General features: G+C 36.6%; 1 protein-coding gene across 1 annotated transcript; it reads left to right on the top strand.

Annotated features, from left to right (window-relative positions):
* Nucleotides 1-221: 221 nt before the first annotated feature.
* Nucleotides 222-13047, top strand: FAB1D (FORMS APLOID AND BINUCLEATE CELLS 1A). Its single transcript, XM_039043696.2, has 13 exons — nucleotides 222-536; nucleotides 1211-1472; nucleotides 1576-1609; nucleotides 1713-2342; nucleotides 5784-5931; nucleotides 6023-6364; nucleotides 7040-7873; nucleotides 8170-8504; nucleotides 8605-8731; nucleotides 8858-9016; nucleotides 9184-10542; nucleotides 10629-10895; nucleotides 12285-13047. The coding sequence occupies exons 2-13, from the start codon at nucleotides 1265-1267 to the stop codon at nucleotides 12621-12623; spliced, it is 4782 nt and encodes a 1593-aa protein (XP_038899624.1). The 5' UTR covers nucleotides 222-536; nucleotides 1211-1264; the 3' UTR covers nucleotides 12624-13047.
* Nucleotides 13048-13637: the final 590 nt, after the last annotated feature.

Here is a 13637-nt window from a genome sequence, read left to right as displayed (position 1 = left end):
AAAGGCAAAGATAATAAGAGCAAAAATACATTTATTCTTTTTGTATATATAAAAGAAAATATTGATAAAATAAAAATATAAAGATTTGTCCCGTTACTCTGCTTTGCATTACCATTATTCCATTTTAAAATTTGAAAGAAGAAAACTAAAAATTTTCACATTAATTCAGGTGGGTCCCACAATAATATTTATTATATTTATTATTATTATTATTTTTCCTCGTCTCCTTAATTGTCTGTCCATTGTCCCAAAATTTCTACAGCTTCTCTTACATTTTTTCTTCCCTTTTCCCCCTTTTTCGCTTCAAAATAAATTCCATTTTTCTTTCTTTCTTTGTCACTTTGAACTCTTCTGGACTCTACAACCCATTTCTCATATCCCAACTACACCCATTCTTCTGTGCCTCTTCTTTGCTTTCTTCACACCCAATTAATTGCATCCAAAGTAACAACCAATGTCTTTCTTTCTCTTTTTCTCTAACTTGGATTGATTTTGAAGCCATATCCAAATCTTTGTACCCTCTAATTGCTTTTACAGTAAGTAATTTACTTCATTTCTTTCAATTCTTTTTCTTCTTCTTTCTTTTGTATTCTTTTTCTATTATGAATTTGGGTCTTTCTTGATGTTTCTTGGCCTTGAGGCTGATGGGTAAGATTTAGTTTTGATAATTATGCTGGGGATTTGTAGTTAGTTAGCTAATATTCAAATCTGATGGTGAATTAGTGTTTCTTTTCTAAATTTTCTGGTTGAGCTTTCTGATGGATTGGTGTTGTGTTGGTGGGGTGGAGTTTTTTCTTTTGCATTTGGGGTTGCTTGGGTTTCTTTGGAATTTGATCACCTTCAAATTTCTTTTTTTCTTAGTGAAGAATGGTAGTTGAAGATCTGCTTGTTGATTTTTATCTGTTGAATTTGTTTCATCTTCATCTGGTTTGGAGGATAAATTCTGTCTCTATTCTTGGCTACTTCATGGTATTTGGTACTCCAGATCATATTATTAGATGGGTATCAGATTTCTTCTAATGGGTTGTTTGGATTGTGGGTGTTAAAGCATTTTGAAAAGTTGCTTTCTGCATGCAATCTTTTCGAGGTTTTTGGTTCAGGGCTTTTAATGAACTGTCTATCTTAATCGTTGATTTGTTTACAATCACTTAAATGTGGTTTCCGAACCTCAAGGAAAAATTGTGCTGACAATGATGTTATTTTGCCTTAGATTGGTGTGGGAGAGGCTGTTCTTTAGTGAAATTAAAGGAGTTTGGTGTGTAGTATGTGCCATTATTGTGGTGCTGTGATAACAGATTCAGATAGCAAAAAATTGGAGAATGGTAGTTCTCTTAAATTAGACGATGCAGGCCCCTTGTGCTTATGTAAAGTTTGCAAAGAGAATCAGGAGCAAGAAACGATGAAGTCGGATAATAAAAGTACGAGTGAAGCCCCGATGTTAAGTTCAATGCCTTCGCTGTCGAGCTGCAATAGTTGGGTTTCAAGCTAATTATACTTCTTTCAAGTGTTTCTATACTTTTTTTTTTCACCCTGAATCCTGACGATTTAATGCCTTTATCTTCTCTTTTTCATCAGGTGATTGTTCAACAGTGGCGAATTTAGACATCAGGTAAGATAGCTTAATAAGGAAGTTTCTTTTTTTCTTTTTTTTTTTTTTTAAAGTCAACAACCACTCTTTTCTTATGGTCACTGGATTCATTTTATTTTGTTAGGTATGGCCAAGAAGGTGCAACGGGAAGTAGCCAAGAAGATATCGATTATAGGCAAGAAAGGATGACACATAACTTGAGTGAAGTCGTTCATAGCAATGATCATCTTAGTGGAAGATTTGATGAAAGTGTAATGTCAATTAGTCAAGAGGCAACTCACGACGGCTCTGGTGTTCCTGTCAATGAGGAAATTGAGCAATCCCATTCTAATTGGATGGATACTGATCTGTGGGATCCTCCAGAGCCAGAAGATCCGGAGGATCACATGGAGGGCGGGATGGGTTATGATGACGATGACGACGATGAGTTTGGTGATAGCACAGAATGGAGCACCTCAAGTTCCTTTAGTCGCTCTGTGGATGAAGCCAGTGTTAGCTATAGGTTTAGAGAGGAAAAACAAAGGGCAATGCAACAGGTTATGAATGGGAAGTACAAGGCTTTCATACGCCATCTTCTTAAATTCGTTGGTGTTGCCGCCACATCGGGGGAGGATAGTGAAAATTGGGTGGATATAGTTTCTTCTTTGTCTTGGGAAGCTGCCACATTTTTGAAGCCTGTAGTAAATGGTAAAGCGACAGATCCAGAAGCTCATGTAAAAGTGAAGTGCATTGCAACAGGAACTCGCAACCAAAGGTAATTTACTAAACTATGTTATATTGTCTGCAAACTTAGTATAGGGAGGAGTCGATACTTTTACTTAACATTAGTTTTGATACATCTACTGCATCAGCCAACGCTTTGTGGCTTCTTGGCCGGCCTTGCTCCTTTCTGATGGTGGCTGAGGACTTTTAAATTTTTTCCTCAGTGCTTGCACTTCACTTTAGAAATTTGTAAAGGTTACATATTTTATGTCTTTGGTTAATGAATTTTGGGAGTTTCGTGTCTAAACCCATTGTTTTTGGGAACTTGGAAATTCGGCAACCTTTTATCCCAAAAGCTTAATTTTGGGGGGGGGGGGGTGGTGTGACTTTGATTGTTTGTATTAAAGTAGATGTACTTTGACACAAGGTCATTGCAAACACCCACAGAATAAACCATATATGGTTGGAAGTCGGGGACACCAACTTTGATCATCAATATTATTCACTATGGTCGATGGTTAATTAATTTTTTTGGGCCTTCTTGTTTAACGTTTTGTCTCTTTTCCCTTGGGTAATGATGATCAAAATCATCAAGGAATAAAATGTTGCAAATGTCTACAACAATGATCTCAACATAATTAATGGATGAAAACCCTGACAGCATTGTCGGGGGGATATTTTTCCTTTCTCGTATTGTCTGACATGTCTACATTAGGATGCTATTGGCAACATATTCACAACACTATAGTAACTAGAGCTTATTCAGCCCACCTCTTTCACATTTTTGTATGGGACAATTCCTAGTGATGGAAACTTTTCTCCGGCTACTTCTCTATTAATTATTTTATTATATAAGAATAGTATTTTGTAAAATTTGATAAAAGACCAACATTCATAAAGAAAAGAAAAAGTATACAACAGGCATTAATTGTAAAAAAAAAAGAAGAGCCCACTAAAGGGAGCAACCCTAAATAAAGGGAGTCTGATCAAGTAGTAATAAGACCTGAATCCCGCAAGATATTCCATGGTTTTCCCCCATAAACCTCACAACAAAGAACACACTCCCGCAAGATATTCCATGGGTTTCCCCAAACATCACAAGACTCCCTCTCAATCTGAAAAGAGAAAGGACCAAACATCACAAGGACTCCCTCTCAATCCCGCAAGATATTCCATGGTTTTCCCCCATAAACCTCACAACAAAGAACACACTCCAGCTTGCCAAAAGAAACTTCCCTCCCCCCAAATTATATATATATCTAAGATGAAGAATAACAACCTAAGGGTTAGATAGAGAGAACCCCCTCCCAATCAAGTTTTTTTTATATATATTTTTTATTTTTTTATTTTTTGGGTTAGGACACCATCAAGATGCTAAATGATGCTAAATGCTGCATACTAATGCACAAAAGAGTCAAAATGTGACGACTTATCTTAATTTATTTGATTTCTCTCTTCTTAAGAAGTCAAAAGAGGTCCCGCACAAGTCCTGAGAACTTTTGTCTTGCCCGTTAAAGCATAGTCCAAAAGGGCTTCAAAAAGCCAGCCTTCTGCTTTTCTAGGGAGGCACAAAGATAGCCCTGGCTTATTTAGGATAAGATCCAATCATTATGTAAGTAAAAGAACAATAGGGGAGGATGTGATCCAAAGACTCACTGCTCTTCTAACATCTAAGCAATCCCCGAGGGGGAGGTGGCCCAATTTTGGAAGTTCTTTTGGACCTTGTCATTGGTATCCAAACTTCTGTAGTGAGCTATAGACACTAGAAAGAGCTTCACCATTTTAGGATATTAGGATACTTCAAACGTTCAAATGAGATCAGCCAAAGAAGCCAGGGGGAGGGGGGAAACCGACTCGGAAATAAATCAACTTGAAGGTTCAAGAGACTGCAATGCTTGTCATTACCATTAATCTAACACCATAGTATTGGGTTTCTCAAGGAGAGCCACCCAGCTGCTTAATTCTCCATCAAAGAAACCTCTTCTAATGCCAAGTCCCAAGTTTGGTGGTCCATGTTTCAGCTGCGTAACCCTAATTATTTGTCCACTAAAAAGTGTTTATACATCTCTTATATCTCCTTCTCCGTTTCATAGATATTTCAAATGTCTAGAATAATATAAACACATACAGGTAAATGGATATACGTAGTAGAATAGTCCATTAAGTATTAAGATTTCATTCACTAATCAAAATAAATTTGGTATCTTTGTCAATTTTTCTATTGTTGTGGAAATATCTATTTATCGTTTCTATTATTTGTATTTTTATAATGAAGATTGAAACTTTCATTAAGAATCATGAAAGGATACAAACAAGTAAATAAAAGGGCAAACAAAAGGACAACCCAAAAAGAGGAGTCACTACAACTACCTATATTGAAACAGACTCCAATACAAAAGAATAAGACCTAACAGATAACTTAGAAATCTTTCATAATCAAAGTCCAATAAACATAAATCTAACTAGGGATCAAACCTTGTCACTAGAACACTCCAAACTTTTGAAAATACTATTATTCCTCCCATACCGGAGGAACTTGTTCATGTCCTGAAAGGGGTGGATACATGGTAACCTTGTAAATCATAGACCGGTAATCTTTGCTTGGCAGAAACCCCAAACTCCTTCAAAAAGCAATGCCAATATGAAGCGGCTAAAGGGAAACTCTAGAGGTGGTTGAGATCCTTTGCTATACATTTTTGCGTGCATTTGAAGAGAATGCACTAGTGCGACATCAACAAAAAGGATGAGTGCCTCTTGATTATAGTTCATCTTGTTAACCCTCCGTAGTAAAACCTGGTTAGCAAAGAAAATGACCTTCAAACTTTGCACCTTCCTTAAGAGTCAATATTTATATTGCCTGTACAAACAACAGGTGTCTTTGCAACTTGCTTCTTAGGAATATTTTTGGGGCTATCACCAACCTTGAATCACTCTAAAACAAGCACACTTGACTATAAAGTTCGTAGTAAATTGTAAAGTTCCTAGTCAATGGTCTATCAAAATTTAAGGTATACCTTGTTGGTATAAACACGTCAACATTATTCTCTTAAAATTTTGTGTACTTTCTCATACTTGCATATTCAAAACCCTTTCATTCCAATCTGATGTTGTATTCATCTGTCCATCTAAAACTTGTCTATACAAATTTGTCTATGCATCTATCACATTGGCATTCACTCTTCACCTCTCTTTAGATTCACAGGGTGGTATAGACAATCACATTCTTTATTTGTTTTAATTAAAAGCTTATGACACAAATAAATGGATTCAAAAGCCTGTCTAGGAGCACAGTCCCTTCCCTTAATTCTTCTCATTTGAAGTGTTGGAATGAACAGGTGAAAAGATGTCAGAGTGAGTGGAGCACAAACCTTTGGGTTTAGGGTGTGTGGGTGTGTTTTTTCCCTCTTCCCTGTTAAATGTTAGTAAGACAGAGTAGGACACCTTCTCACTTTTCATTGGGGAACTTCCAAATAGTTCTTTTTTCCTATTGCAGTCAATTTGTCAAGGGCATGGTATTCAAGAAGCATGCAGCTCACAAACACATGCCAACGCATTGTAAGAACCCAAAGCTAATACTGATTCAAGGCATGCTTGGTGAGGCTCCAATAAGTAGACTGTCTTCATTTAATTCAATGGATCAGGTACTGAAATTTAGATGTTTCTGTCTTTGACTATTCTGTCACTGAGAATTACACCCGTATATCTTCTGATTTTTTTACTGTCTGATAATAGGAAAATGATTTTACGAATCATGTTATAGAGATGATTGAAGGTTGCACTGCAAATGTGATTTTAGTTGAAAAAACGGCAGCACGAGTTATCCAAGAGGCAATTCTCAAGAAAGGCATGACATTAGTGCTAGATATGAAGCTCCACCGTCTGGAGAGAATAGCTCTTTGTACTGGTTCACCAATTTTAACATCTGAAACTTTAATGAGCCAAAAGACAAGACAATGTGATGCTGTTTATTTTCAAAAAATTGTAGAAGAACATGCTAGTGTTTTGGATGGAGGAAGGAGGCCAACTAAAACTTTAATGTTTATTGAGGGTTGTCCAACACGTTTGGGTTGTACGGTTAGTGTACTGTTTCTAATTGGCTATCTCTTACTGATAACATTGAGGTTGAGACAGATTCTTTGATTTACCAATCACCTATGCAAATGGATGGATGGTGTTCTCTGGCTGATTGGGCTTTTTACCAAGCTTATTGATTTGATTCGACTTTATCGTTTGCTAGTTCAATTTTTGTGAAGAAAAAGAAAAGACTTTCTGCATTGCTGTAGACAATGTGAAATTAAGTGAAGTTAAAAGAACTTTAGCTTTCTCAAGGCTCAGTCCCGGCAAGAAGTACTCTTTTTGTTGGGACATGAGCATTGATTTGGCACACGTGGTTCAGTTTTGTAAGAGTCTGAGCGATATCATGCAATTTTGTCTGACAGCCTTCTAAAACAAAGGTGGGATTATTGGTTGCATGAATTCCTGTAGAACTACACTCACTTGAACTATGGTTTATGGTTTAATCCCTATATCCGTGAAGAGAGTTGCACTTACTTTTATGTTTTAATTTTTCATCACACCTTCATTGCGGTGTGTGGTGTTGCCTCTTTCTATAAATGTTTAGTATTATCACATCCATGGTTGGACTTTGGTATTGCTTTGCCTTGATAGATTAGATTCCAAATTGGAAAATTGATTTAATTGACTTGTCTGTTGGGCACAAATGAACTGTGTCCTTAAAATCTGCTGCAGATTTTGCTGAAAGGAGCTCACAGTGATGAACTGAAGAGGGTTAAGGTTGTTGTGCAGTGTGCCGTTGTTATGGCATTTCACTTAATATTAGAGACTTCTTTCCTTGTTGACCAGCGAGCTATGTTTGCAACTATTCCATTTGGTGGAGTACCAGCTATTGTTTCATCTGATCCACGATCACCTTTAGAGCCTTGTAGCCCAAATGTAGGTCAAGCTGAGAATGCAAGTGATAAAAGTGAACAACCGACAGACTCAATGAATATTTATATTTCAAGTGGAGCCCATGAGGAGGCATCTAACGGATCAAACCTGGAGTCAGTGGAAAAGCTAATAATGTCCTCTGAACCCGAACCATATAATCCTGCCATATTTTCTGGATTCTCATCCATTACTGATTCGTTGAAGAGAGTCATGGGAGAAAGTTTCCTTTTACCCTCCCCCTATCAGTCATTATCTTCTTATTTTGGACATGGGAGTGACCTGAGTGGCTTGGTTCCCAAGTCTGACTCAATTCCATCCACTCCACAGGCATCTGATCAGTTTGATGTGGAAGTTAGGGGTAGTTCTGATGAAGAGAATTTAGTTCATGAACAATCTGTGTCACATCAATCAACCTTGGAAGCTCTTGGATTCCATGAAACTGTTCCTAACTATTCTGAGGACACAATGCAGAAGAAGACGTCATTGGATTCTCAGAGTATTTTGGTTTTGATGTCGAGCCGAAATGCTTTGAAGGGAACCATGTGTGAGCAGAGCCATTTCTCACATATTGTGTTCTACAAGAATTTCGACGTTCCTCTTGGAAAATTTTTACAAGAAAATTTACTAAATCAGGTTTGTAATGGAGTCACACAATTGTTACCTACTATTTTTCAAAATCTATAATTTTGTACGGATATATTTTTTTTAGTTATACTTTTTACGTTTTGGTAAAGGTGTAATAAGTCTATGATCAATTTAATTATCTTTTACTCATTGGTTTGTTTTACCAATGACAACCATCTATGCATGAAGCTGCTGAGAGTCTGCAATAGCCCTAGTCATATATGTTGATTCTTTATAAAGGTCAACATTCTTTATCATTCTTTATCATATATGTTGATTCTGACTCAACAATGGTGCAATTGCAGAATAACCTCTGCACTGTCTGTGGTGAACTGCCTGAAGCTCACTTTTACTATTATGCACACTACCGAAAGCAGCTTTCCATACAAGTCAAACAGCTTCCAGTGGATAAAGTTCTGCCTGGCGAAACAGAAGGAAAACTTTGGATGTGGAGTCGTTGCAGTAAATGTAAATCTAAGGGAGGACCTTCAAAGTCCACAAAAAGGGTGCTTATCTCCACAGCCGCACGTGGTTTATCATTTGGGAAATTTTTGGAGCTTTGTTTCTCTGATGACACCTTACCTAGTAAATCATCAGTTTGTGGTCATTCATTGTTTGGGGACTTCCTCTACTTCTTCGGGTACGTGTTGCGATAGTCTGGATATTTACTTATGCTTGCATTTTCCATTTTTCCTGTCCTGAATTCAGTCGTCCTTAGCTATTATTCTTGTGGATTGTAGACTGGGCAATATGGTTGCTATGTTCAGATATTCTGAAGTAGCAATTTACACGATCTCTATGCCTCCTCAGAAACTAGAGTTCAACAGTTCAATGAGACAAGGTCATCTGATCAGAGAAACTGAAAATGTATGTAATATTATCTATGTTCGTGTGTCACCCTTCTTTGCTTTCTGATGGTTTCAATTGACTTCTTCTAATCGTGTATGTATTACTCAATTGTGAAGTGTGTTAATTTTTTTACATCTGTTCAAGGTTTACACGAAAGGGATGCTACTTTTCACTGAGATTGCACACTCTTTGAAGAAGATCATATCTGAATGTAAAAGTTCAAATTTAAACCACCCTCAAGGCTTTCTCAATGACTTTTCTTTGGTTGAAGAAATGTTAAACGAAGAAAGATCAGAATTTGAGGTTAGCCTTTTGTCATTGTCTTCTTATGTGCTTTGGAATTCTCTGGAACTTTAACTTCTTTTGATTTTCTTCTCCTTTTCGTTTATGACGAAGTGCATCTCTTATTTCTATGGATCATCATTTTTAAGGCGTACTTTTATCTTCCCTTTTAATTGAATGAAACACAGGTAAATATTCAAAATTCTCTTGGTAAGAAAGGAAGCCCAGACTTTGCTTTTCACAGATATCTCAATCTGAATCGATTGCTCTGGGACCTCCTGCTAGAGTCATGTATTTGGGATAGACGCCTGCAATCATTAATATCACTGGGTGTTACAATAAACTCTGGCACCACTGAAAATGTTGAGCCAGAACCAGTTATGTTGAAGATGAATAGCAATATTGACGTTGGACCTGAGGGATCCGAATCAATTGTAGAAAATGATGATACAAAAGTTCAACATGATATATCCGTGGATGAAAATGTATCACCTCAGAGGGAAGCTGTAGTTGAAGGTTCGATTGGAGAGTCCGGTGGTGATGAACTTAATTTACCTTTGGTGACTGAAGTCACAGAGATACCAATTATGGATGATCTGAGCCCCAAACAACTTTCTCGCCAAGGGACTTTGACAAATGGCTTCGACTATATTCATTCGGATTATGAGAATCCTCAAGTAGGAAGGGTTCTGTCATCTGGTGATTTGCATTTAGATAGGACCATTCCAATTTCAACAGGTGATTCGACCCTCAGCAAATTGTTCTGGACACCGTTTTCGGAGATCCGGCAGATGCACATCAGGGACATTCAAAGAAGCTACTTTCCAGAACTCAAATCCATCAGTAGCTATACTCCAAAATTCTTACCTGCAGCCTCTGACTTCATCAACGAAGAAGGACAGAAGCTACACATTCGTCTTGCAAATGATAATTTTATTGTTTCAGACTATGAGGGTGAACTCTCGAGCATAGTTGCTTGTGTACTTGCTTTGTTGAAAGATCTACCCCTTCAAGCAGATTCTCATAATGAGGATAGTAAGGGAGAGGGTGGAGGTGTTTCACAACCAGCTTTGAGTTCCCGAAGCCAAAATAAAGTTCCCTCCAACGGATCCTCAGATTCAGAATCGAGTATCTCTTCAGAAGAATATCGGTTCTCAAGTTTTGACAGGTTAAATTTGTTGGATTCTCTTGTTCCAGAGACTTTCAAGCGAGCAGATCATGAAGGGGTCATAAAGTCACTAGCAAAGGGAAAATATCTAGTGAATTGTCCATATTTCAATCAGTTCCGTGATCTTCGGAGTCGATGCTGCCCATCTGAACTCCATTACATAGCTTCCCTAAGCCGTTGTATAAACTGGAACGCAAAAGGCGGGAAGAGCAAATCATTTTTTGCCAAGACACTCGATGATAGGTTCATTATCAAAGAAATTAAAAGGACGGAGTATGATTCATTTATGAAGTTCGCTCCCGAATATTTCAAGTACATTAATGAATCATTTGACATGGGGAACCAGACCTGCCTTGCTAAAGTTCTTGGAATCTATCAGGTTTGATAGACAGAACATTCATCTCTTTGATATTTTATTCCACCCCCACCCTTGGTTGTCTCGTCCTTGTTAACATTCTTTTACAGGTAACGGTGAGAGAGCTGAAGAGTGGGAAAGAGATGAGACATGATTTGATGGTTATGGAGAACCTCAGTTTCGGTCGCAACATAATTCGCCAATATGATCTTAAAGGAGCCCTACATGCTCGATACAATCCAGCTACCAGCAACTTTGGTGAAGTCCTCTTAGATCAGAACTTTGTGAATGATATGAACTCATCTCCCCTCTATGTGAGTAATCGAGCAAAGCGTCGGTTGCAACGGGCAATTTGGAATGATACTGCTTTTCTCAATGTGAGTACAAAACTAAATTCATTCATGTGCATTAATTGAAATTCATTTCCCTCCGTATTTGCAAGTTCGTCACATCAATGAAATGTTCTGTATGATAATGATTAAATTTGGACTTAAACTTTCACAGTGATTCTCTTTTTGTCCCTCAAATTTGAACATTCTGATTTTGTCCTTGAATCTTGCATATGGAGACCATTTTAGTTCTTGTTATTGATTTTCTTATAAAATTGTTCAAGACAAGCCGGGTAACCGCTTACACAAATTGTCTATGTATTGGAACAATAGATATCTACATGAATATGTATTTTAAGCATGATCTATTAGGTTAGATATTGTGTTTTCGGATATATTTTAGCTATGAAAAAAGAACTTAAAAATAGTGCTAAAATTTGTTTTATGCAAAGGATATGGATTTAAACCGAACAATGAGGAACTAAATAGAATTAAACCTTAACTATATCATAGTTATTGATTGATGCGATCTTTTTATTTAAGGGTTTATCAGATGTAATATATAGTTTCTTTTTTGCTTATTATTATTTTTTAATTGGGCTTATTCTATTGGCTTAGGATGACTGGATACTGACCTTGTTTAAAGGCTTGTGTTTTGTATATTTGGATCATCTTTTGGTAATAACAAAATTAAGTTTTACAAGTTTAAATTAGCTATAGTTGAAACTTTAGAGACTACTGGTGGGTGGGGGTGTGAAGAGAAAAGGGAAGTAAAGTGTCTCGTCCATTTTCCTGTTTCTTTGTGGTCTACGGTTTCGAAAGCTTTTTGTAATTATTCTCTAGGAGTTATTTTGCTTGTATAGTTGGAGACCCTTTTGGTAGAGGGAGGTCTTTTTCCTATGGGCTGGTTTTTTGTATGCCACCATTGTTCTCTTTCATTTTTTTTCTCAATAAAAGTGGTCGTTATCATTGAAAAAGAAAGGGAAGTAAAGTGTCACAATAACAATCGTAACAAACAGATCTTGGCTGGACACTTTTTGAAGCCTTATCCTAAGTTGTTTTGATCACTTGTAGCTTATCTTGGGGAGTTTTGTTTTCGGAAGATTTCTTTAAGCGTTTCAAGAATCGTCTCTTCCTTAACTTATTAGTTTTGAGATCGCTCAGAATTTGTCTCTTGTTTTATATCTTGTATCTTGAACAATAGTCTCATTTCACATTTGAAAATATATTTTTCCTTTCAAAAAAAAAAAAAGAAAAAAAAATCTATAGCAGTTTGAAGCTTTTTGGTTATGGAGTCTGCAGGTAGGTGCTTTAGTCATTCAGATCTTGTTGTATTCCTCCTACCTTCACTAATTATCTAGATTTGTGGATCTGATTGAACTCAAGAATGCATTTGGAAAATACAATTTTCTGACAGCTTTTGCATAATGTTTGCAGTCAATAAATGTTATGGACTATTCTCTGCTTGTTGGGGTCGATGCCGAGAAGAAGGAACTTGTATGTGGGATAATCGATTACCTTAGACAATACACCTGGGACAAGCAACTAGAGACATGGGTGAAATCGTCCCTCATACCGAAAAATGTACTTCCCACTGTCGTTTCTCCGAAAGAGTACAAGAGGAGATTCAGAAAGTTCATGTCTGCACATTTCTTGAGCGTCCCAGATCATTGGTGCATGCAGCAGAATCTCCCTGGGCCTTGGGATCTCTGTGGCAACACAGATTGTGCTTCTTCTCAGAAGACGAATGGCGAAGAAAATGATCTCTCTTCGTAAAGTCCAAAGGGGCAGCTTCCCTGCTCGGTTTCTGTATCGATATGGAGAAAAATGTGGATTGATGAAGGAAGTGATCTCGCTTCATAAGGTCTTTTTGACTAAAGTTCAGCTGCTTCATTATACTTGCAAGTTCATTCTACTGTAAATAGATGGCTGACATGCCATTCAGTTTTATCATGAGTTTGCCCTGATATTCTGCAATTTTTTTGTTAGCAAAATTCTAGGGTGGTGAAATTGCTATTAGGTTGTCTCAGATCAGGCTCAAGGTTGTCTAGTTGAGGGCAAAAAAGTAATTGTGTATTAAAAGTGTATAGGTTATAGTAGCTGAAGATTTATTAATTCTTGTGAAAATATATATAAATCCATTGATGATGTTCATTCATTTTCACAAAGTAATCAAATATATATAAATCTTTATCTTCTACTTCCTTCAGTGAGCCATAGTTCTTTTGTTTGTGAAAGTAAAGATCTGTTTGGTAATATAGTTTCAACAAATCATTGATTGTTCATTCTTCATTTACACATTCAATTGAACAAATAAGAAAATATTAACATTATCTAAACAATATCTTGATATAATAACAAATGTATAGTTGTAGTTTTCAATGTATATTTACCTATAGGATTTCTGTACATTCAGAAACGTCAGATCCTACTACTTTTTTTTTGTTGCCTCAAAAGTCCTTACATGTGCATCCATTTCTCCATCAAAAACTAAAATTGAGCTTGTATTTTCTAATCAATGTTACATCTCTGTTGCAATTGCTACAACAAATTGTCACATCATTATCATTTGAATAACAATGGACTTTCTTCTTTAGATATTTTGAATTGATTATAGGTCATATGAATGAAAAATATGTAACATTCATCATTCTTTGAATTATGTATTATATATTTTTATATTGGGATATTTTTACAGACATTAAATGTCAAACTACTTGCAGAAATAGTAAAAACAAAAAAAAAAATTATTGATAAGACACTGATAGACTTCTATCCGCATCTATCAAT

This window comes from Benincasa hispida, chromosome 9, assembly GCF_027475165.1.
Source record: "Benincasa hispida cultivar pf3 chromosome 9, pf3_genome.v1.1, whole genome shotgun sequence".
NCBI classification, from domain to species: Eukaryota; Viridiplantae; Streptophyta; class Magnoliopsida; order Cucurbitales; family Cucurbitaceae; genus Benincasa; species Benincasa hispida.
The sequence above is the reverse complement of the archived record's forward strand: the minus strand, read 5'-3'. Positions and strand labels throughout refer to the sequence as shown.